At 46.6% G+C, this 21846-nt stretch overlaps 1 protein-coding gene across 1 annotated transcript in view; it reads right to left on the bottom strand.

Moving 5' to 3' along the window:
- Window positions 1-10153: 10153 nt before the first annotated feature.
- ATP1A1 (ATPase Na+/K+ transporting subunit alpha 1) overlaps window positions 10154-21846 on the bottom strand; it is a 25030-nt gene continuing 13337 nt past the window's right edge. Inside the window, exons 13-22 of the mRNA XM_025211746.1 lie at window positions 20882-21018; window positions 18362-18512; window positions 17458-17626; window positions 15937-16091; window positions 15435-15558; window positions 14469-14614; window positions 14188-14318; window positions 12981-13082; window positions 11378-11469; window positions 10154-10488 (exon numbers count right to left, since the gene is read on the bottom strand). Coding sequence (XP_025067531.1) covers window positions 10460-10488; window positions 11378-11469; window positions 12981-13082; window positions 14188-14318; window positions 14469-14614; window positions 15435-15558; window positions 15937-16091; window positions 17458-17626; window positions 18362-18512; window positions 20882-21018 — 1236 coding nt within the window. The 3' untranslated portion in view covers window positions 10154-10459. The remainder of the gene's footprint in view (window positions 10489-11377; window positions 11470-12980; window positions 13083-14187; window positions 14319-14468; window positions 14615-15434; window positions 15559-15936; window positions 16092-17457; window positions 17627-18361; window positions 18513-20881; window positions 21019-21846) is intronic.

Below are 21846 nucleotides of genomic sequence, written 5' to 3'. Positions count from 1 at the left end.
AGGCCCCCGCGTGCCCGGCCTGCGGGCCACAGACCGCATGCACACAGACAGGCCCGGCTCGCGCCCGGCGAGGACGGGACCGGGAGCCGGCCTGCACAAACTCTAACTTCCTGTATAACACAAACATAAAATGTCACCCATTTACCTCCATGTGGAGGCCAACATTTTGTGTTTGACTGAAGCAGATGGAAGGTGGATGAGGAAAGATTCGTTGCTGGGGACAGGGCAGGGGGTCGGACATGATAATCTGTTCAGGTCCCTTCTGACCCTAGAAACTATGAAACAAGGGTTCAGACTGGAGCTGGAATCATAGAATCATAAAAAAGTAGGGCTAGAAGGGACTTCAGAAGGTCATCTAGTCCAACCCCCTGCCTGAGGCAGGATCATCCCTGACTAAGCCATCCCATATAAATCCTTGTCTAACTTATTACTGAAACTACACAATCAACTCTGTCACACAACTACAAGGTGTAGCACCCTAGCCTCTCCCAGGTAAAGCAGTGGGACAATGGAGGCTGGTGTTCTGCTACTGCAATAGAGATCCAAGGAAAAGGGCTATGCAACAGAGGAAGAGAGCTAGAAGGCAAAACCCCCTACAGTTTAACACTACAATGGAAAACAAAGGGACAAGAGTATAAAAGGGAAATTTGTGGGGGTTCAGAGAGAGCAAGACATGGGGCATAGAGTGGAGCACTGGAGGGACCCGCACAGAGCTTCCTCCTCTTCAAATGTTTGTTGAACCTCGTAGGGCTACAAGCTTGTTAAAAGAAAATTGTTCAAAGAAAAAAGCCAAACCCTGCTCTCTGTCCCAGGCTGGGAACATTCTGCTCCACTGCCCATTGCTTAAGTTTATGAGTCTATTCTGTAGATGAGTCTATCTTGGCAGCATTATGCAGTCCAGAAATCATTCACCATGGAGAGATCTGATAAGGGTTGAACTGGCACAAGCTGGGAGAACAGGATACCAAGAATTTGCTGGACCATTCATCACTTCCAACAGTCGGCAGGACATCAGCCAGGTGCAGAACAGAAGGCCGCTCGCCCTTATCTCTAACCTCCTCCCATTACTAGGGTCTTTATGGCCCTGTTATGACTGAAAATTCTACACTTCGAGATCTCAGCTCATCACTTGAGCACCTGTGTGCTGCCTTGGGTGATGAATGGACTTTTAGGAGACCAGATGCTATGATACTACAGACAATTTGGCTCAGACAGAACTGGTAGAACTAAGATGATTGCATTTCCCTAAGCAGGGGCAGGTCAAGCTAGTTAGGATCAGGATTAAGCCATTGTTTTCTCAGAGGTGTTTTATGGGGCTGACTCACAGCAGAAATCTGGGAGGCCTATGCAAAAGTGGTACCAGGGAAGCACTGTACATGTAGTTGTTCCTTGGTTCCCCATACAAAAAGACCATGGTATGGCTTCCATATGGTGAATGAGCATGGTTAATAGAAAAACATTTCCTCAGTGGTGAGAACAGCAGGACAATGACAGAAGCTGATTAGGGAAGTGATGGAAGCTCCTACATTGGCAGGTTTGAAGAAGAGGCTGGACAGGCATCTTGTCTGGGATAGGTCAGGAACAGTCCATTTCCATGTAAGGGATTGGACTAGATGGCACCTGAGGTCCCTTCCAGCCTCTGGTTCTGTGACATTGCAGATAATTCCCTTAATTGTGCTCTATTTATTATGTGAAGGTGCAAGACCTTCAAGGAGGGGATTGATAGCTAGAAAATGATATTTAGAGATTTTCTTTTAAAAATTGGCTTGTAGGTAGAGTAGATATTGATTAGAACAATGGCCCAGGGAATGGCAAGGGTTAATTGGTTTCTAAAAGTCTATTTGTGCCAGTTTCACGTTCTCAGCCTTCAAGACAGAAACTGTGTCTGAAGCTAGCACACAAACAGGCGGGGAAATTGAGAACGTGCTGTGAACACCCATAACACGTGATGGGTTTGTGAAAACAAAGAATTATACTGACAGAACAGAAAGTGGACAAAATGACAACCATGGAGAAACCAATCAATGGGACCCAGAAATGAAGAGTCATCAGGGGAATAAATATACAAAAGGAGGGATTTTCCAAGCGGTGGGGAAAATCCCGAGGCTACTATAGTAAAAGGCGCACCACCCATTGGGGCAAGTGGGCTTTGGCCCTCAACCTCCAAGGCTGCTGCCATTCAAGCAAGAACCACAGGGTGGCGCTAGTGTACTGGCCAGGCATACCAGCCCTCTGTGAAATCCTGGAACTGGTAAATAAGTAGGATTGGGGGGTTATTTTGCTTGCTTGCTTGCCTGCATTACTCTTGTCTGCTATCATTGTGTATCAATAATATTTGCCTATTATCACATGTAGGAAGTCATGGTTGGTCTTAGGATTTGGGTCTCCTTGGAACAAAGTATAAGGAGTGGGTCATAAATCCTGTGCCAACATAGAGCAGGTCCAGATCTGTACTGTGTTGTGCTCATACCCTTAATTCTCCCTGCAGTTTTACTCCAGTGGTGGCTGGAGAAGGCTGTGTACCCCACTGTTCCTGCACAAGGCCCTTAGCTCCCTGGATGCTAAATAAATGCATCTTAAATCTCAGCATCCAGGAATACTCAGACCAATATGGACAAGTAGTCACAGACAAGCAAGAAGTTTCTTTCACACCTTCCCTCCACGTTTCCAGAAGAGCACCTGAGCTTACTTATGGTTACCCAGGACTGGCTACTTAGTCCCCCATCTTCTAATGTTGCTTAGCTTGGCAAATATTATCCCCTCATTCTAAAAATACTTCCTCCAGGAGATGGGATGTTTTGTCACAGAGGTACAAGGCCCAATACTCACTTTGAGCTTTCTTAACCAACAAAAGAATTTTTGGTAATATCTTTAAGGATGAAACTGCTGAAAAAGACAGGAGATAAATAAAACAGGGTAGACAGATGGGTCTGGATGGCTAGATAGGAGGCTATTTATTGGGAAGCCTGGTGAGACAAATCATAGAGAAGTAAGGCTGGAAGGGACCTCAGGAGGTCATCTATTCCAACCTCCTGACTGAGGCAGGAAACATCTTGTGTCCCACATAAAGGATGTGGCTGCTGGGACAGCTAGCTGGATTTGTATGGGGAGGTATAGATAGATAGATTCATCAGGGGGCAACAATGAGCTGTGTAGCAAGCTGTAGAAAGCCGCTTGAAGCAGAGGCTACAGCCCAGCTATGGGTAGTAATGCTAAATACATGCTGTTCAGGAGGACTGGAACAGCTGAGAGAGATGATTAGCAGCCACAGGAAGTTAAAAGGCTTCTGTTTGGTGTGGGGGGTGCTTGGCTAGCACCTGGAACACTGGGCCACGGAAAACCCAGGACTGCAAGGCTGGAGGCAGCGGACCTGAGCCCAGGAAAGGGAACTCACATGACAGAGAGGAAGACTGCACTGAGGGAGCAGCACAAAGCCAGCAACACACCTTCTCAGGTTCTGTGAAGAGACCCCAGGACTGTAAGCCACCCCTTTATGAACTGTGTTTATGGACTGGTTGACATAAGTATTAACCCTGAACCCACCACAGGCTGACATTCATCATGACTCAAATCTACTGGAAATACTTATTTCTAGTCTTAAAACCCTCTATTTAAAGAAAGAGAGGGGGGAAAAAAGAAAAAAAAAAGGCAATTTGGAAATAAATAGGACTTAAAAGATAGATAGGAAAAAAGGACTATGTGGAAAATAAAAATAAATTCTGAGATGCCTGTATACCCCTCCCCACCCAAACCAGGTTTGGTACTTTTTCAGGTCTGTTTTAAAAGAAAAAGTGTTCCTTATCAAATCAGTAACATCCGGATCAAATGACCTCTGAAGATCCTTTCCAGCTGTACTTCTCTATGATTCCTTGCAGCTTGTTATGTGGCTGCCCTTCAATCTAAATGTGGACCCAGTCCAGCTTAGTCTTCTCTGATTTTTGTAATTAAACTATCACACACCTGGATGGTATGAAGGCTAAGACAACTAACCCTAAACAGAAAACAAATTTGGCATAAGGGTCAGAAAAGTAACCCATGTATGGCCTGTTGCAAGCCTACTGACATTGCTGATGGCCTTTCTGAATTTTTCTCCCTGCATGCCTCTGTGATCCTCTTCTATAGTATTATGACCAAGTTTCTCCTTTTTGAGTTTCAACTCCTGGAAGAGATTGCTGTCTAGCCAGACTGATCTCCTTTTGCACTTTGTTTTTCTGTCACACAGGGATAACATGCTCTTGTACCATTAAAAGGACCTCCTTAAAGTACAGCCACTCTCCTGGACTCCTTTTCCCTTCTGACTTGCCTCCCAGGGGGTTCTGCCCACCAAAATCCAGAGTTTGTCTGCAGAAAAGTCTGCTTTTCTGAAGTCAAGCATCTTTATTCTGCTGCTCTTTCTTTCTTCCCTGCCTGGGAAGTTCCCTACCAGAAGGTAGTGAGACAGGTGAGGGAAGCGCAGACTCATCAACACCTGGCTGGGAAGGAGGACACAACACAATCAGGTTGGGTGGTGCACATGTCATGACCTGGTTATGATGTGCTATCATACTTTGTGCATGCTGAGCCAGATTGCTCTGCCAGTTCCCTGTTCAGCATGGATGTCTTTCCTTTTGTCAAGCAGTCCCATCACCTCATTCACTCAGCTTATCCCCTTCTTTTGCTGCATTTCTGTACACCTTGCCACCCAGCTGGTGTTAATCCCCACCCTAGTGTAGTTAAGCAGCTATTTTAGAAGCCTAACAGACTGGAAGAGGAGGGGCCTTTTCTTTTTATGAGAGAACAGATTCAGTGGAGGAAATAACATGGTGCTAAATAGAAGCCATTGTACCTAGTGTCATCTTGCCAAAGGGAAATATTTCATACCTTAAGAAATGACGCATCAGAGCAGATCCCAGGACCAGATTTGTTTCTGTCTTCTCTAACGGGTGTGAACATGAGTCTCATGAAAGTGAAGGATTCATTAAAAATACTGGCTAGAGCCAGGCACAGGGCAAGCAGGCACTAGCTCGGCTGCCTCTGTTCAGTTCCAATGAGTCTCTCCAATCCCGACTTGCAACATCCCTACCCCTCCACTCCTTTCCTAGCTTTGCCCAGGACCCAGCCCCAGCCCCAACCAACCTGCTGTTCAACTCTGAGCCTATCACATGGCAGGGAAGAACAATGAGCAGAGGTCACTCTGCAACTGTTCCTTTCCATTCATAAATAATGTTCTGCCCATTTGTAATGCAAGTTTCCCCATCGGAGAGCCATTTCTCTTTTGTTCGCAGCCTGCTGGAGACCTCTTGCTCATGGAGACCTCGGGGTGGGGGGGGCCCTATTTGTTTTGCTGCAGCAAAATAAAAGCTGTTCACACTAGAAGCACCTGGTCTTTTCTGTATATGAACACCCTAGCAGGAGGGTGTTAGAAGGCTCCCAGAACCAATGCAATCCCAATGCCTGTAGCTCCTTGTTGAGGAGAAACTATAAGAAACTGGGTGGTTCTAGCTGGGCTTGAACTGAAGACTGCCTGAAGGGTTGCAACCAAGAGGGCAAAGTAGGGTTTAAGAAATGCTTGTGTGGGCACAAGACAGTTGTGTGACATACTATACACATGGCCTTCCAAGCAGAGATTCAGCACATCACCTTTTCACCAAATCAAAGCCAGAACTAGCCCTTGCCCTGAGTGGGCTGAACATGGCTGTAACCACAAAGTACTTGCACAGGCAGCTGGATGATAAAGCACAGCAACATATTTTGCAAAGAAAGGATTTGTTTCTTTAGAACAACAACAAAACGATGCCCACATCAGAGTGACCTCTTGAGAACAGAGAATTCTTGGCATGTCCTGGAATGTTCCCAATCCTTGAGCTGGAAACAAATAAAACCTTATTCAAAGAGGATAAATTGTATAAAAGGGGATGTCACGCACATGCAGGCTCTCACATTCATCAGGCAGTGCTGGGGAACCAGCTTTGCAGTTGGCTTTGCTTCTCTGGCCTGCTCCACAGACAGACAACGCTCAAGGTCTGGCACCTGTTGAATCTGGGCAGACACAACCTTCTTGCTAGTTCCACCTAACCTCACGTTGTGCCAGATACGCCTGGCCTCATGTCCACTTTTCTTGCTAGACATTGCTGAATCCTATAGTCTCATTGAGCCAGAGACCTCAGAGCCTTGGAGAGGGAGGGGAGCAAGTTTACAGTTACCCTATTAGACAACTGGAAGGAATAACTGATAAAGGTAGCTAAGAGGTGTGTGTTCATTCCCTCTCATGTACTTATACAGCTACTGCTTGGGCACCATTCACTAATTCTCTTGCAAAATTGTGTCCAAGAAACCCTGCTCAGCACGAAGTCCATGGAAAGAGCTGCCTGTTGTAACATAAGCTTGTGTGAGTGAATCTCTCTCTTCAGTCCATCTACTCTGTAAGCTGCAATACGGTCAGGATGCAGAGTCCACAAGCCAAGTTATCAGGCCCATGCACTCAGACAATTCCTTAGCTCTCCATCCTCCAGAGGTTCATGAGTTTTTAGAGGGTTGGTTTTTTTTTGTGTGCCACTCACAAAACACAAGTGTGTCATGTAGATGCACCATGCTAAGTTTGGTCTGTTCTTCTCTCTCCAAGGCAACACCAGAAGATAGTGAAAGAAAATGTAGAACAGGTCGAGAACATGGCAATAAGGATGATCACAGCCATGGAGAGGCTTCTGTACAAGGCAAGATTAAATAAACTGGGCCTTTCCATCTTAGAAAAAAGATGACTAAGGGAAGATACGATAGGAGTCTATAAAAATAACTAAGTGAAAGTAAACAGAGATTTACTATTTAACATCTCAAATTCCTAGAACTAGGGAACAAGGGAATTATTAGGAAGTTGGTTTGAAACAAAAGCAAGGGGAGAACAGAGGTGGCTGCACACTAGGGGACCAGCAGAGCTCCAGTTCCTAAACAGATGACTGTGTGGTGTCAGGTGGGCATGGGCAGCTGCTGGTTCCAGGCTATGACTTGGTCATAAGCCAAAATCTGGTTAAAACAGAGCTTACCTTCCACACTGCTGATGGCAAGATGCTATTGACATGAACACCATGCCTGGTTTCCCTTATTTGTTTGATGAGAGATCAAGATGGCATCGAGTTGCCCACTGTGCCTTCTTAGCACTGTAGACCACTACAAGACTCTCTTGTCCTGGTCAATATTTTGGCAAAGCTGCCACAGGAGACTGAGGCACCTCCTGGATTGCATGGTCTCAAAATGCACATAGTAATAAACTTGACATTATATTCTCAGTGGACCAAGGGGTCTCCAGCAACCAGTGTTGAGGGGAAATAGGGAACTGGAAACTGGCTGGGGTCAGTCAGGACTTGAAGAGATGCTGGCTAGCACTAGGATAAGCTGTCAAAGCCTAAAAAAACTGTCGCTCAGTTCAGGACATTTGAAGCTTCTTGACGAACAGGGTGTTGTTAATGCGGTGCCTTTACCATCCTCTTCACTGTCTGCGGTCCCAGAGGGCAGTGATCAGAAATTCCTTTGATGTTATAGTGGTCCAGAGATTGCATCTTTTCCCCTATATGCAAGCCTCACTAATCACACTGCTTTTGCAACCTTAAGCTGACCCCACTGCAATGTGCTGTACAGTGGGAGACCTCTACACATTATGTTGCTAGTGTAAACCATAACTGGGAGAAAGTGGTACAAACTCCACAGCTGCCAATTCATTGCCAGAATAAATTTGACATGCAAAACCAGAAATGGTCTAGGTCCCAATAAAACTCTGCCTCATAATAACCCCTGCGGTGATGGAGAAGACAGACAGGCTCTGTCCTAGAAAGGTGCCTTGTGTGTGCTGGGTCAACTGGACCATCCCCCTTGTAGAATTAATTCATGGTCAGGCCATGTTTAGAATGTGAAGCCAGAGAGCCTTTAGCTGGAGCAAAGGTGGAAGGGGCACAGAAACACCATGGACAACAAGGCATTAGGAAACTTTGCACCACAAAAAGGCAAGCAGGCCAAGTTTGGATTTTAAATTAAGAACATTTTGGAAAGTACGAAAAATAACCCAAAGCCTTCCTCTGCCCAGGCCCTTTGCAAGAAAGGGTGTTTATTAATAGAATTTGCCTTATCAAGTTTTCCTGGGATTTTTTTATAGGGACTTTAAGAATAAATACAGCCAGTTGCTGGATATACTGAATGCACAAAGCCCAATCTGCTTACAAAAGATTGCCTGTTGAGGGATGCACGGACGTGCTATCCTAAAATAGTCCCAAATTCCTACCACTACTGTAACCACTGCTGCTCTCATTTTGAACTCTGAAGTATAACATTTTGGGCTTAGGTTTACTTGGCTCCTGTAACCACTCAGGTTTAGAAATACACTTGAGAACAATAGATCTTCAGTGAAAAAGAAGCACGTGTCTCGGCTGTTTTAGGAACAGTGCATCTTGCATCTATCTGTGCAGGGGGTTGAACTAACTAGATGACCCTTGACGTCTCGTTCCAACCCTGCGATTCCATGAAAATTCAGATGTTCCTACTTTTTCAGCTCAGTGTCAGAATGTTTTAAGTCTGCAGCAGCTCATAACTATGTTAACAAATACCAGGCTAAAAATACAGCATAGGGAAACCAAAAGCTGGTCCAGAAGCATCCAGAGATCTAAGATTTTAGAGTGACCCTTACCAAGAACGAAAGGTGTATTGTCGAGGCCCTTTGAAGGTGACTTCATGCAAGGTACATTATCACAACAGCACAGATTTACTGGCTGCAGTATCGGTTCTTTTTGAAGAAATTGCACACCAGGAATGGGACAAGCATCACTGGGAAAAGGGGAAGCAAATGGTGATATTAAGTGATCCAATTACATGGCAACTCCTGACTAAACCTCCCAGGGTCTTCAAGAGTTCTTCAACCTCCCAGGCATGCACCACTTCTCCAGCCTTAGCTGGCTTCCTTTGCCTTTGAGCTCATTGCCTAGAAATACAGGTTAAATTGGCATGATCTTTCCACAGGTAGCCATGGGGCAAGGGGGAGGTCAAGACCCACTGAAGCACAAGCAGGGTTGACAACACATCTGGACACAGTGCCCTGCAATAAAGGCTGCATTCTGGTGTCATTCAGGCTCATAACAAGAAGTCATATAGCTTCTAGGTATTGCAGTTTCGATTCCCCTAGCCCCTAGTCTGCATTCTAGCAAGGGGGAAGAGGGTGGGGGTAGCACCTTGGAGATTTTGCCTATGAGGGATTTTTGGGGTGGGAGGAGAGAAGGAAGGAGCTGACATTTGGGTGGAGGTGTTAGTCTGGAACGGTTAATCCATTGGAAGGGCTGATCCATTGGAAGGGTTAATCCATGGCAGGAATCTGCACCTAATTGTTTTTGAAAGCCTGAAGAATTGTGCAACCCACTGGACAAGTTCGGGCCCATTGTGGAACTGCTAGTACAGACATGGAACAGGCCTCCCCCCTCCTCCGGCCCTGCATTTTCCACTATGAGGCCACAACAGGAACTGGATAGGGTGGCAAAGTATGGTTTGTTTGAAATGGAGGTTTCCCTCCTGTACATGCCCATGCTCTGTGCAGACTTTGCTGCAAGGGCCAAGGCCAGTGCATTAGCTGATCACTGCAGGCAGATTCAGAGGGGTGACGTCCCCCACCCAGGTCAGTTGCTGAAAGCACTGTAGCCACTCCTCTGATAGCAATAGCCAAAAGGCTCCCACTTTTGCAGAGGGATTAAGAAGTTTCATCAGGAGGCAGAAAGTCTGCTTATCCCCTGCCGAACCCCCTCCCCCCTCCTTCAGGCCCTTCCATAGCAGGGAGGTGCCATAGCATGGCAGGGAGCTAGATGCCCCTGCTGTCACTAAACTCTGTGTTGCCTGACAAAGGCTTCATTCATATTCTGAATGAAAAAACCCAGCCAAAGCAACTTGGGCTGTACGGGACAGAGAAGGAGGCTTTGGGAGCTAGGGGAAGCTAGTGGCACCTAGTAGCTATATGGCTTCTTGCTAGGCGCCTGATTGACATAAGAGCTGGCAGTGATGGAGCAGAGCACAACTCTTCTGATGAGGTCCTAGCATACACTGACAGGCTGGGCTCCTGGGGTCAAGCATTAGTACTACACACTACCCACTTGTCTGCTCCCCTGTAGTTGCCAACGGCTCTATTTCTAGACCACACCGGCACCATGCATGCGAGTCATCCTGTACAATCCATCTTTATTTGTAAAAATCCCAATATAAAATCTTTAGTTTCTTTCCTTTTACAAAAACAAAGGCACATAAAAACTAATTGCTCTTTCATCCCCATGGACTGATGTGTCAGACACTCCCTCCCCCGTTCCCCCTCCAGTCCATGTTTCTTCATGCTCTCCCTTGTCCTTCTGCTCCTTCCTACCAGGGCACAATGCTGCATTCCAAAGACGAAGTACGCACACAGGGCAGGGGGTGGGGGCGGTGGTGGGCGACGTGGTGCTTGGAATGTTTTGACAGTAGCATTTTAGTAGTAGGTCTCCTTTTCCACCCAACCTACAAAAGGAGGAAGAAAGAGTTGCCATCAGTCTCTGGTGGCAGGTGGTCCCTTGCACCCTTCAGATACAGCAGCACACGCAGATGTCAAGGAAAGATTAAGTGACCCTGGTGTAATGTACATCTTTCAACACACTTGATGACTTGCAGCTTTCAAACACCACTAACTTCCTTGAACTCAACAAACACGAGCCATTCTTTTCTAGCATGGGAAACAAACACTTCTGTCCCACCCTTCCCCATCTCCATCTTTTGCATACAGAGTATTTCATAATCTCTTCAGATTATGATTTCAGGGCTTAGAGGGTTAGACTGAAGCAGCCAGCCCCAGGGCATATCAGTATGCCAATATGCTCAGCTATAATGGCCCCTTCATGGGGAAGGAGGCAGCAACAGGAAGGTGCAGCAAAAACAGGGGACTCCAGGGACCTGAACTGCAATAAAGGACAAGTTCAGATGAGCCCATCAAATGCCATGGAAACCTGTATGTTATTAGAAAAGCTGGGCTCCAGGGATATTCCTAAACACCATTAATTCAATTGGAATTGTTCCTGTTTTGAATTTGTGAGGTAGGAATGGATAGGATACAGCTACTTGAATGCAGAAGGTTTTTGCTACAAATCTCACTTTAAAGACAGAGAGGGCAACAGCTTAAACTCCAAGGCATCAGCCTCTGCCATATGCCAGCCCCTCCAAGCTACAGGGTAGTTGAACTGAAATGGCAGCAGTAGGGAGCAGGGTGAGATTTCCCCTCCCCTCCCTCCAGTGCTGGCACCCCAAGAGACTAGAACATCATACAAGGCACTTGGCACAAGGGGACTAGAGTTCTGCTTGGGGCCCATAGCACCAGACTAGCACCACATCACACAGGTCAACAGCATGTTCTTACCACCAGGGTTGCGTCTGATGATGAACTTTCTGACTTCATCATACACAAAGATAAGGAGGGAGTATGGGAAGGCGCAGAACCACCAGGTTGGCCTGTTCAGAGGAAGAGAAACACCATGTGAGAATGCAGACAGCATGCAATCTTTCTGCAGCGTGTTCAGAGTGTCATGGTTAGGGTATAAATTAGAACAGATCATGGAAAGGGGGCCAAGTCCAAGCCTGCCAGGCCTCCCACAAGGGCTTCTGCTGAACTGAGAAGTGGCAGTACCAGGAATTATCATGGAATTTTCCTACTGAAAGATGAATCCAATTTCAGATGAAGTTTCCAGGGAAAGGTGTGTCACTACACCTTTGTTCTCCTCAATGCCAGCTCCTCCTACTAAATTAATCTAAGAGCACTTACTTCCAAGGCAACCTTTGTACCTGGATAAGATTTGCTGCACTGAACAGGATCATAGCACATGCAAGTCACAGGGGAGATTAGCATGCAAGAATTGCACGGAATATTATTGGTACCAGTCTCCTTGCTAAACTAGAACTGACTTTGCAACACTTCCACATCAGGCTGGGGATGCCACCTTTTGTGGATGAAAAACGAATGTCCTAATTTTTACCCCACAGAGACCACATGCCATCTGTGAGCAGAAGGGGCTGTTTATTTTGAACAAGTTTGAATCTTGCCATGTTTTCCATCTACCATGCCATTTCAGATTTGGCATCTCTCTTCACTTCCTGCCACCTTCAGTCAAAACTGGGGTGGCCAACCCATGCTGCACATGCCACAAGTGGCACAGGCAGCCTCTGTATGTGGTACATGGCAGATCAGGGAGGCAGCAGGGAACACAGGAGGCCAATAAGGCGAGCAACAGATTGAGCAGAAGGGGGCCAAATGGCATACAGGGACAGGGCAGGTATGCCACAAAGTAAGCCCTGCAAAGTTGGCACCACTGTGGGGGGCCATTACTGGGCAGTGGTTTAAGGAGAAAAACACAACCACAGTCCACCCCAAATTCTACGCAAATCACAAGTCACTTTGAACCAGGAGACCCTTTCCTCTGAGAATCCCTTTATCTATGCAGTTGCCATGAGAAGCGTAAATAGGCACTTCATTTTTAGCAGCAGCCACCCAGTTCTTTGCTGTCTTAAGAACAAAGGAGGCCTGATCTGTGTTTGAAAGTTGAACAATGCTAGCTTTTCATCAAAGGTGTTATTTGCTTTCCAAAATGTAAATAAACAATATACTAGTACCCTGGCAGCTGCACCAAAGAACTGCCCTGTTCAGATATGTCAGTCTAACTTTGTATTTAGCAAAACCCTCAGCCTTGAACAGTTCCCCATAATCTGTCACACACTTAGGAATAGAGGAAGTAGATTCCTGGTTAGCAGAAATAAACTACCAGAGAAAGTAGACTATGTGGTCAACTGAGATTTTTCTACACCTCTCTAGCCCAGGAAAGGAGTTCCAGATGTGGATTAAGCTAGACAAGCTCATGCCAATTCCTGGAGAGATCTTATCTACTCTGTATATACCCCTTTTAACACACAATTCTCTACAGCCATTATTGGGAGAAGCAGAATTCGAAACATCAAGCTACAGGACTTACTTCAGGGGGTACATCCTCAGAGCAACATCCATTCCGGGACAGTATGAGAGGAAAGCAGCCAGGGCAGTCTCCTCAAAGAGACCAAATATTAAGATCTTGTTCCTAGGATAGAGAGGGGAGTTAGAACCAAGTCACAGAATCAGAGAAAACTAGGGCTCCACAGGTCATCTAGTCCATGGGGCCCCAAACCATGATGTGTGTATCCTGGGGCTACAAAAGACATCTTTGGGGGTATGTGGGAGAAATTGTGTAAGGGCAGATTTAATTTTCCGTTAATAATGGGCATTGAAGGAGTTAAAATATAAAACGTATGCTGGTAAGAGTACGCGGGCAGCTGGCAAATCTGGAAGAGGGCACACAATAAGAAACAAATTTGGGAATCTCTGCTCTAGTCCAACCCCTGCTTGAGGCAGGATCATCCCCAATATAAACCAGTCCATACAAATCCAGAATCTAACCTCTTACTAGAACTACCATTAACCTGGACACAAGACATAACACCCATTCTACCACAGGTAAAAGCAAGCAGCCAACATCTTACTTCTGCAAAAGGTTGAGTATATGTTCAAGAGAACCCAGAAAGAGGGCCAGGCCCCCCCACTACAGAGGAAGGTAAAAAAGTCACTTTCCTCATCTGCCCTCTGTAAACATGCCAATTTCCACATGAAGGGGGTAGGCTTCCATGAGGACATGCATAGTGGAAAGGCCAACAAAAAGGTTAAAACTCTAGATGTTCATGGGGGCTGGCAAAACCAAGGCACATGGATTCGGCAGTCAATGACACAAAAGGTCTCTGAATCCAGCAGCCAAGGACACAGAAGAGTGTGACTGGCTGGGAGCACAGCCAGTCACCTCTGACTTCTCAGCTTGAATGACCTCTGGGCAGCAACTACAGCTCTGTTGCTTCACCCTCCCTTTGTACCAAGCTATTTTTCATTATCCCACCCTTGCATTCAAGGCACCCTTCACAACAGGAGTTGGGACTGATTCTTTTTGGATGCTGGTCTTCCCAAAGTGTCATAGGTACTACTGGAGAAGAGGATTTGCCTTCCCTCTGGTTGCAGAAAAGGATCCAGGGTCTATTGATGCACCTAACTTCTCTGCACTAGGCAAAGCAGGGTGGGGGGCGACAAAGTAACAGTAAGCAGAAGCAGTGACCATCAGCTATGGGACAATGTGGATTCCACCTCCAATCACCACTCCTTACTTCATGCCCTGCTGGAAGACAGAGTTCCTCCTGGTCTTACAGATGATCAAGTCTGCCCACTGCACCACCACGATACTGACAAAGAAGGCTGTGTGGCATGTGAACTCCACGATTTTCCTCTGCTCATAGGTCTGGCATGGGGGAGGAGAGGGACGTTAGTACCAGCGTGCTGCCATGTCTGCTTCCCTGCCCAAATCTATGCATCGCCACAAGAAAAAGGAGGAAGGACTAGTCTTTTGCCTTTGCTCCCCCCTCCCCGATGCACTTGGGCTTAAACTCACCCACTGCTGCCCGTAGGTGTCCTCCACATCGTTCACCCACCGGTCGTCCCACTGGACCCGGATCCCAAGCAAGGAAGATGGCCAGAACCCGTTCTCAGCCATGATCACAAAATAGGTGAAGAAGCCACCAAGGGCCTGGATCATGCCTGAAGAAATCAAAAGGACAGCCCCAGGTGAAGCTGTGCAGAATGGTGATGGCAGGCAAATATTTTCCAGGGATCTGCATCTCCTTTATAGGCAAAACCTAGGCAACACCCCCCCCCCCTTACACACACACACACACACACACACACACACACACAAAACAGGCAAATGACTTTCTACAATTAACTTGAGCTTCTTTGGACAGTGGCTGGACGTACATTTCCCTCCACAGGTCCAGAGCTGTATCCAACCTTACAGAATTACTTGTATTCTACACCTGGCTGTGCAGGCCTGATAGCCTGCCTCAAGGACATGAGATAAAACTCCCATTGTGCTCTCTTCAAGCCTCACCTCCTGTTGCCTGGAAGCTGCATTTCTGAAGCTCTGAAACCTGCTGTAATTATGCATGTGCACTATGGCAGGTCTTTGTACTTTCCTTTAATCAACTCTAATGCTGTGGTGCTTTTCGGAGTATTCTGGAGAGAATCCTTTACTCCTAATTAAGCTAACAATGGGATCTATGTTCCTGCCGAATGAGCCCGAGCCAGAGGAGAGCTGGTTGACAGCCAGCTAATTTGCCATGCTATGCAATTAGACAAAATTACTGCACAAGCAAGTCAGTGGATGAAACTGCATGAGCCACCCCATGCGCTACTGCCTAAATTCATGGGTTTTTCAAAAGCCTGAGATCCTGGTTTATGGGCCCCAAACACTGCACCCTCCAGGAGTAGGGGGAGACCAGCGAACCCCCCTCCAGCACAACCCTGACCCAACAGAGGTGGGCTCAGCCCTGAGGAGGGAGAGCGTGCAGCAGTGGCTTACCGATCTGGCCATAGGCCATGCTGATCAGCCTCTCATTCACCAGTTTGTCCGTCTTGGGGTTCCTGGGCTGCCTCTTCATGATGTCACTCTCTGCTTGCTCGTATGCCAGGGAGATGGCAGGGACCTTTGGGGTGAGGTGAAAGTAGTTTTAAAGAAGGGGGAACAGTGAAACTCTTCTAGAGGGGAAGAGAACATCCCTGCTATCTCCGTTCTATGATAAAGAGGCTTAGTAGGCCTGTGCCAAATAACAGTGATGGAACACTGCTATGTCTGCATATAGCTTCCTGTCAGGGCAGGAGACTGAAGCACCTTGCAAACCACCCAGCTTTAAACACCCAGGTGTTAGGTAAGTGGACTGTGGAAGGAAAAAAAATATTGAGTGATCCATTCTGATCACAGGGAGTATGGGATGAGTCCATCAAGTTCTCCAGAGATACTTAGGACCCCACGTCCCTCTCAGAGTCCCACAGCTGGACTCTCCAAGGTCCTGAGAAGTACTTACCATGTCAGTGCCCAAGTCAATGCAGAGAATGGTAACTGTTCCCAGGGGAAGAGGGATGTTAGCAATGATGAAGATCAGGAAAGGAGTAATCTCGGGGATGTTACTGGTTAAGGTATAAGCAATAGACTTCTTCAGGTTATCAAAGATCAGACGACCTAGGAAGAAGCAAGCACAGGCTCTTTACCACCTTGTGACAGACAGGCTTCTCATAGAAGCCTTTCTTTTCCAAGCGTGTACATGGCTGCTACTGCACTGAATGCAGACTGACTAGCCCCATGCACCCTTCCAAGCAGAAATGCAGCACAATGAAAAGGTGGGTACTCTGTGGCATAGTCGATGGGACAATTCCTCATCATAATAGGGAGCTCAGAGAACAGGTTCTGTGGGCAAGTCCCATCCCCAATATACTTCCAGCTGCCAATGCCCTATCAAACCTAACACCCTTCAGAGGTGGCTTGGGCCACAGTGACAGGCCTTCTGCTGCACTGTCTGCTATTTCACTTCTGTTTGGAGAGATGAATATCCAGGTTACATTCAGAGGCCTTGTTCCCACAGCTACAGACCCCAGTTTGGGAGTACAGATGGGGAAATTCTATATAGCCCCAGAGGGCCAACCTTTTTGGCAGGCCTGCAACAAATTAGTCCCACACCCTTTCCAAGTGCCACTCTGATCCTCTCCTTCCTATCTTGGCCTCCCTGTCTGATCTTCTTGCACTGCATTCTGCTTCCTGTCCTTTTTGCTGATGAGCTGCCTGCCCCAAACCTTTGGAACTGGACTGAATCAGTTTTCCTGTGGATATGAAAGATGTCACTTAGTTGGGATTTATGTTCCTGTGAAAATTATACTTTGAGGGATGGATTCTTATCTCCTTCCTTCATCATTACAGAATACTGTTTGCCTGCATCCTGTTTTTTCTTTCCCAAATGTATGGTCTTCCATAACAAGTCTGTTTTTTCTTTTTTAGCAACTTTTCTAGAAACTTAACAATAGATATATTATAGAACAGCAGCATCTAATACATCTAGTTACATTACTTACTATAAGCTCTAGTATATTTGGATTATTTTATTTAGTTTTCCCTTATAATGTCTATTTTTAGGCTTTGCGCTCTGTTTAATTGAATCTTATTCCTAGTTTGATTAGACATGTTGATGGCTTTCTTTGCAGATGTGACAGCTAGCTTGGTCAGGAAATGGTCACTCAAACAGGCTGTGGGGCCACCTTCTTAGCTACACTTCTGCAGGTTGGCCTGGACCCCTCGAAAGTGGCCAAGACAAGCAACACCTCTCGTGAATCTGCACTGTGCATGCCACACATAAACAGGTGCCACAGGCTGGCCACCCTAACTATCCAGGATACACAGGAAGAACAGGTGATCCCAATGAGTCTGGGAAGAACCCCTTTCTAGCATACACCTTGTAAGTTATACTGTAGAAGTGAATGATAAGCCAATGTGCCACTCAGCGCTAAGATCAATGAGCATCTGGATGTCCATTCTGCCATTGCAGTCAGCAGCTCACCTTCCTCTACACCAGTCACAATGGAGGCAAAGTTATCGTCCAGCAGAATCATATCAGCTGCTTGTTTAGAGACATCAGAGCCAGCAATACCCATGGCAACACCAATGTCAGCTTTCTTTAGAGCGGGGGAGTCGTTCACACCATCACCAGTGACAGCTACAATCGCACCCTACATACAGATCAGAAGAGGTGGAAAACATTTCAGTTCTTTTAACAAGCTCCTGTTCTTAACACATGCAAATAGTGTTCTTTTTAGGGTCCCTGTTTCCCAAAGGAAATGGAGGTGGTTCCCCTCCACCCTCCAGGATAGACTTGTCCTGCCCATGATTTGTTTTCCAGACAGCACCTTTAGTGCAAAAGAAAGGGTTTCTATTATCTGGGATCCCTGTTGCCTTTCTGCATTGAGGAAGAGGCCTGGACGTCCCTAAAGCCAACAAATGCTCAGGCCTCACTGCTTTCTCTGGAAAAGCAGGCTGGATGCTTCTCATGCTGGGTGGAGGTAGTAGAAATGTTAAATATTTCACCCTCCCCCCACAGTGTGTCTAGACATTAAAACTTGAACAAGCTCCGTTATCCTGTGTAGGAGAGGCCTGAAAGAATGTACGGCACTCATCTCAAGGTGAACACACTTTGTGGTCTGCCTGTAGTGCCCACGCTCATACAGGGTATATGCCATGGGTACCTACTTATGGCTCAGACCAGCATCACAAGACACTTCTGCAGTCATGGCTATACCATGGTGGAGGAAGGGAACACAACGTAGTCAGGCAGATGGCACACTACCCAGAGCAGGGAGGGATGCTCAGACCTCAATGATTCAGAATGTGCTGTGATGGAGCTTGTTTTGGCAGTCTAAGCCAGCAGCTTTAAGAGGTGCAAACTGCAGGTCTCCTGCCCCTCTTACCTGTCGCTGGCAGCCTTCTACAATGATCAGCTTTTGCTGAGGTGATGTCCTGGCAAAGACGATTTCTGTGTGATGAGTCAGAATATCATCAAGCTGTTCAGAGGTCATGTCCTTCAGATCTGAGCCATGAACAACACAGGCCTTGGCATCCCTGGAATCCAGGAAGAAGGAAAAAGAGGTATCAGTGAGCTTTGCCTTTTATGACTTTTTTTTTTTTTTTAATGCTAAAGTCCCAATCGCAAAACAGGATCAATGCAGTACCTAGCAGAAACAAGTGGTAATTCCCCTTAAAGAATTTATATTCAAAATGCAAAAGAAACAACAGATGGATAATCCAGGGAGCACAAAGAAACAATGGGATAACGGGGAACCGCACTGTGAGGGACAGGAGCAATCTTGCCTCTGCCCAGGTTTCTGGAGACACCACAGCAAAGAAGGGTTTTAATTCCAAACTCTGTTGTTCCCCAAGGAATGGGAACCCCAGACCAGGCTCAAAGAAGGTAAACTTTAGCACCTCTGACAGACATGGAAAAAACTCAAACAAACAACACACAATGTTTTACCTGAAGAGGAACCACATTAATTTGACCTGGCTCCCCAGACTCTGTATAGATCGGGTGCTTCAGCAGGGCTTTTTGGCATTTATTAAATAACTGATTCAATGGCCATCGGATAAAAGCATCAAAAAGCCCCGCTGAAGTGCACGATCTATATAGATGCTGGGTCAAACTGACACAATGACTCTTCTGGGCATGCACTGCGTTCAGTGAGGGGGTGCACTGAGCTGAAAATAAAAGCGCCATTCACCCCCCCACAGTCTGTCAGTATCCATGTTGAACAGCTGAGCCTGGGTAACAGTGGAAAAGAGCTTCAGGTTTCAGGGGCGTGAAGATCACACATGACCATTCCTCCTTGTCCCTTCTACTTGTTAATACATGGTGCATACATACTGCACTCGCCCATGTGTCTGGTATGGCTAGATTGGTCCCTTTGCCTTACTACATCAGAATCCCAGCTCCCATCCATTCTGGCATTCTTGGGATCAAATGGATGATGTGTGTAGCTAGCAACACAGAGGCAGCAGAGGGGAAAAAACCCCGAGAGGAAAAAACCCTCCTGTCCAGCCTCACAGCCAGCTGCCAATATGTCAGTCATGTGGTCTGACAACCATTCATTACTATGTAATGGAGAGTCATGAAATTGCCCTAAAAAATCTAGCAGAGTTTCTGCCATTCCCAGTTCACTCTAGACTGTCTATTCACAGTTCACAAGCTCTGTGGCACCCTTCCAATCCAAACAGTCTGGGCCAGGCCAAATGACAAGGCTGCTGGGCTGCCCCTACAACCCACCAGCTCATGCCAAGAGCAAATTCTCTGAAGACATTTGAATTCGGCATGGGAGGGTGAATGCAGGTGTTAACCAATGAGGGGCAAGGGACTTCTGCAATGAGAATCGGATGCCTTTATCTTTGCTTGAAGTCACTCTCCGGGTCAGTTCCTCTACCCACACCCCTTCCCATCTCCTCTGTCTACTACAAACTAGCCTGGTACTCCAGAGGTACGGGACGGAGATGAGGGGAGGGAAGCAGAAAGGGCGGTCTCAGGCTTTAATATTTTAAGCGTGTTCATCTTGGGAAGTGAAAAAAAAATCTAGAGACCATTTCAGCTTGGTTTCCCGATGTTCCAGAATGAGAAACCTCTCCCTCTCCATTTGATTATTCATGCTGTTTGCATTTTTAGTCTACTCAGCTTGGATAACGAAAACCAGACTTGTCATTTTCCTCCAGAAGTTTTTCCATGACCTCTTTAATGAGTTGTTTTAACATTATAAAACAAGCTTAGCTATACACAACTCCCGGGTCAAAACTGAACCAAGTCCCCATTTAAGAACTCAAACCACTGAAGCCCCAATTAACGTTAATGTTAAACGTATCTTCAGTGGTCATTATGCCAGCTATTCATCTGGTAAATTTCTTTCAAGATTGCTTTGATCTACCGTTCAAGCTACAGTTAACAGCACTAGTGGGGAGGAGTCAGCACCCTTTCAATTTATGCTCAAAGTGCATGCGCAGGGTTTAGTTCAAAGCAAGTCCTGTGAACATTTCTCAAGGCATGTGACAAATATCAAAGAAACACAACGTGCAGAGATTATACTCAAGGAATAACGGCCACAAGTTGTTGGAGAGTAGGTTTAGATTAGACATCCGCAGGAACTACTTCACAGTTAGGGCAGCTAGGATTTGGAACTGACTTCCAAGGGAAGTGGTACTGGCTCCTACCCTGGGGGTCTTTAAGAAGCAGCTTGATGCCTACCTGGCTGGGGTCATTTGAGCCCAGTTTTCTTCCTGCCCAGGCAGGGGGTCAGACCTGAAGATCTACAAGGTCCCTTCCAACCCTACTTCTATGAGATGGACTTGTTAGCTGTGCGCTATCTGGGAGGGGGAGGAAAAGCAGTGCATATTCCTCTCAGACTGTTCTTTGCCATTTCTTGCCCTCTCTCAAAGAAGGCTTTCCACAATACCTGGGGTTGACCTGGCTCACAGGGATGTTCAGGCGAGCAGCGATATCTTCTACCGTTTCATTGCCCTCAGAGATGATGCCGACACCCTTAGCAATAGCTTTGGCTGTGATTGGATGGTCCCCGGTAACCATAATAACCTAGAATGCAAACAGTAGACTACCGTGAGGCCTGAACCTATGCTGCAGAGCAGTACCAGGCAGGGCAGGGACTGGAGCCCTTTGCGACAGGACACATGCAGGAAGATGGCAAAGTTTGCTTCTGTGGTCATAGATTCCTTGGGTCCAGTGCTCAAGGTGCTGGGGATGCTTGGTTCTCACTTTGAAGGGGAACTGTGGGCAGACAGACTAGGGAATGCAGAAAACTGACCAGGACCCTTTGGCCTCAAAAGACTGCCTCTTTGACCTATACTCTTACCACAGACTCACAGGATGGGAAAGCACCTCAAAGGCAAGCAAGCCCAACCCCCTACATAGATGCAGGATGGGTTATTCCTAACTCCCATCCCGTCAAATGAAAAAACCTGCACCAATGGAGATTCAACAGCTCCACGGGGCAGCATGTCCCAGCCTCCCACCATTCTGACAGGAAACTTTTCCTGAGATTTGAATCTAAGTGAGTTTTGCTGTGAGCATGCACTTAAAAAAGCAAAGTAGCAATTTTGAGGTGTATCTGGGAGGTAAGCCTGAAGTGCAATGGGAGGTATAATACTAGTGGAATGGCTGGGCTAACTTAAGTTTTTTTTCAGTCTGTTCTCATATTGCTCTAAGCTCGTCACTGAATCTGCATCTTCCAGCCTCAATCGCAGCCCAGAGTGAAACAGGACTGGAAAAGGTGCACAGCCACCTCCAAGGGCTTTCAAGTTTAGAAGTCTTTTTGGTTTGATCCCCTCTCCTAGGCTTTAGTATTCTCAGCAATGCTGGGGAGCCCTGTATAACCCATCACCCCTTTCTGCTGTGCTGGGTCTG

The sequence above is a fragment of the Alligator sinensis genome, unplaced genomic scaffold, assembly GCF_000455745.1.
Source record: "Alligator sinensis unplaced genomic scaffold, ASM45574v1 scaffold344_1, whole genome shotgun sequence".
NCBI classification, from domain to species: domain Eukaryota; kingdom Metazoa; phylum Chordata; order Crocodylia; family Alligatoridae; genus Alligator; species Alligator sinensis.
This window is presented reverse-complemented; position numbering and strand designations above follow the sequence as displayed.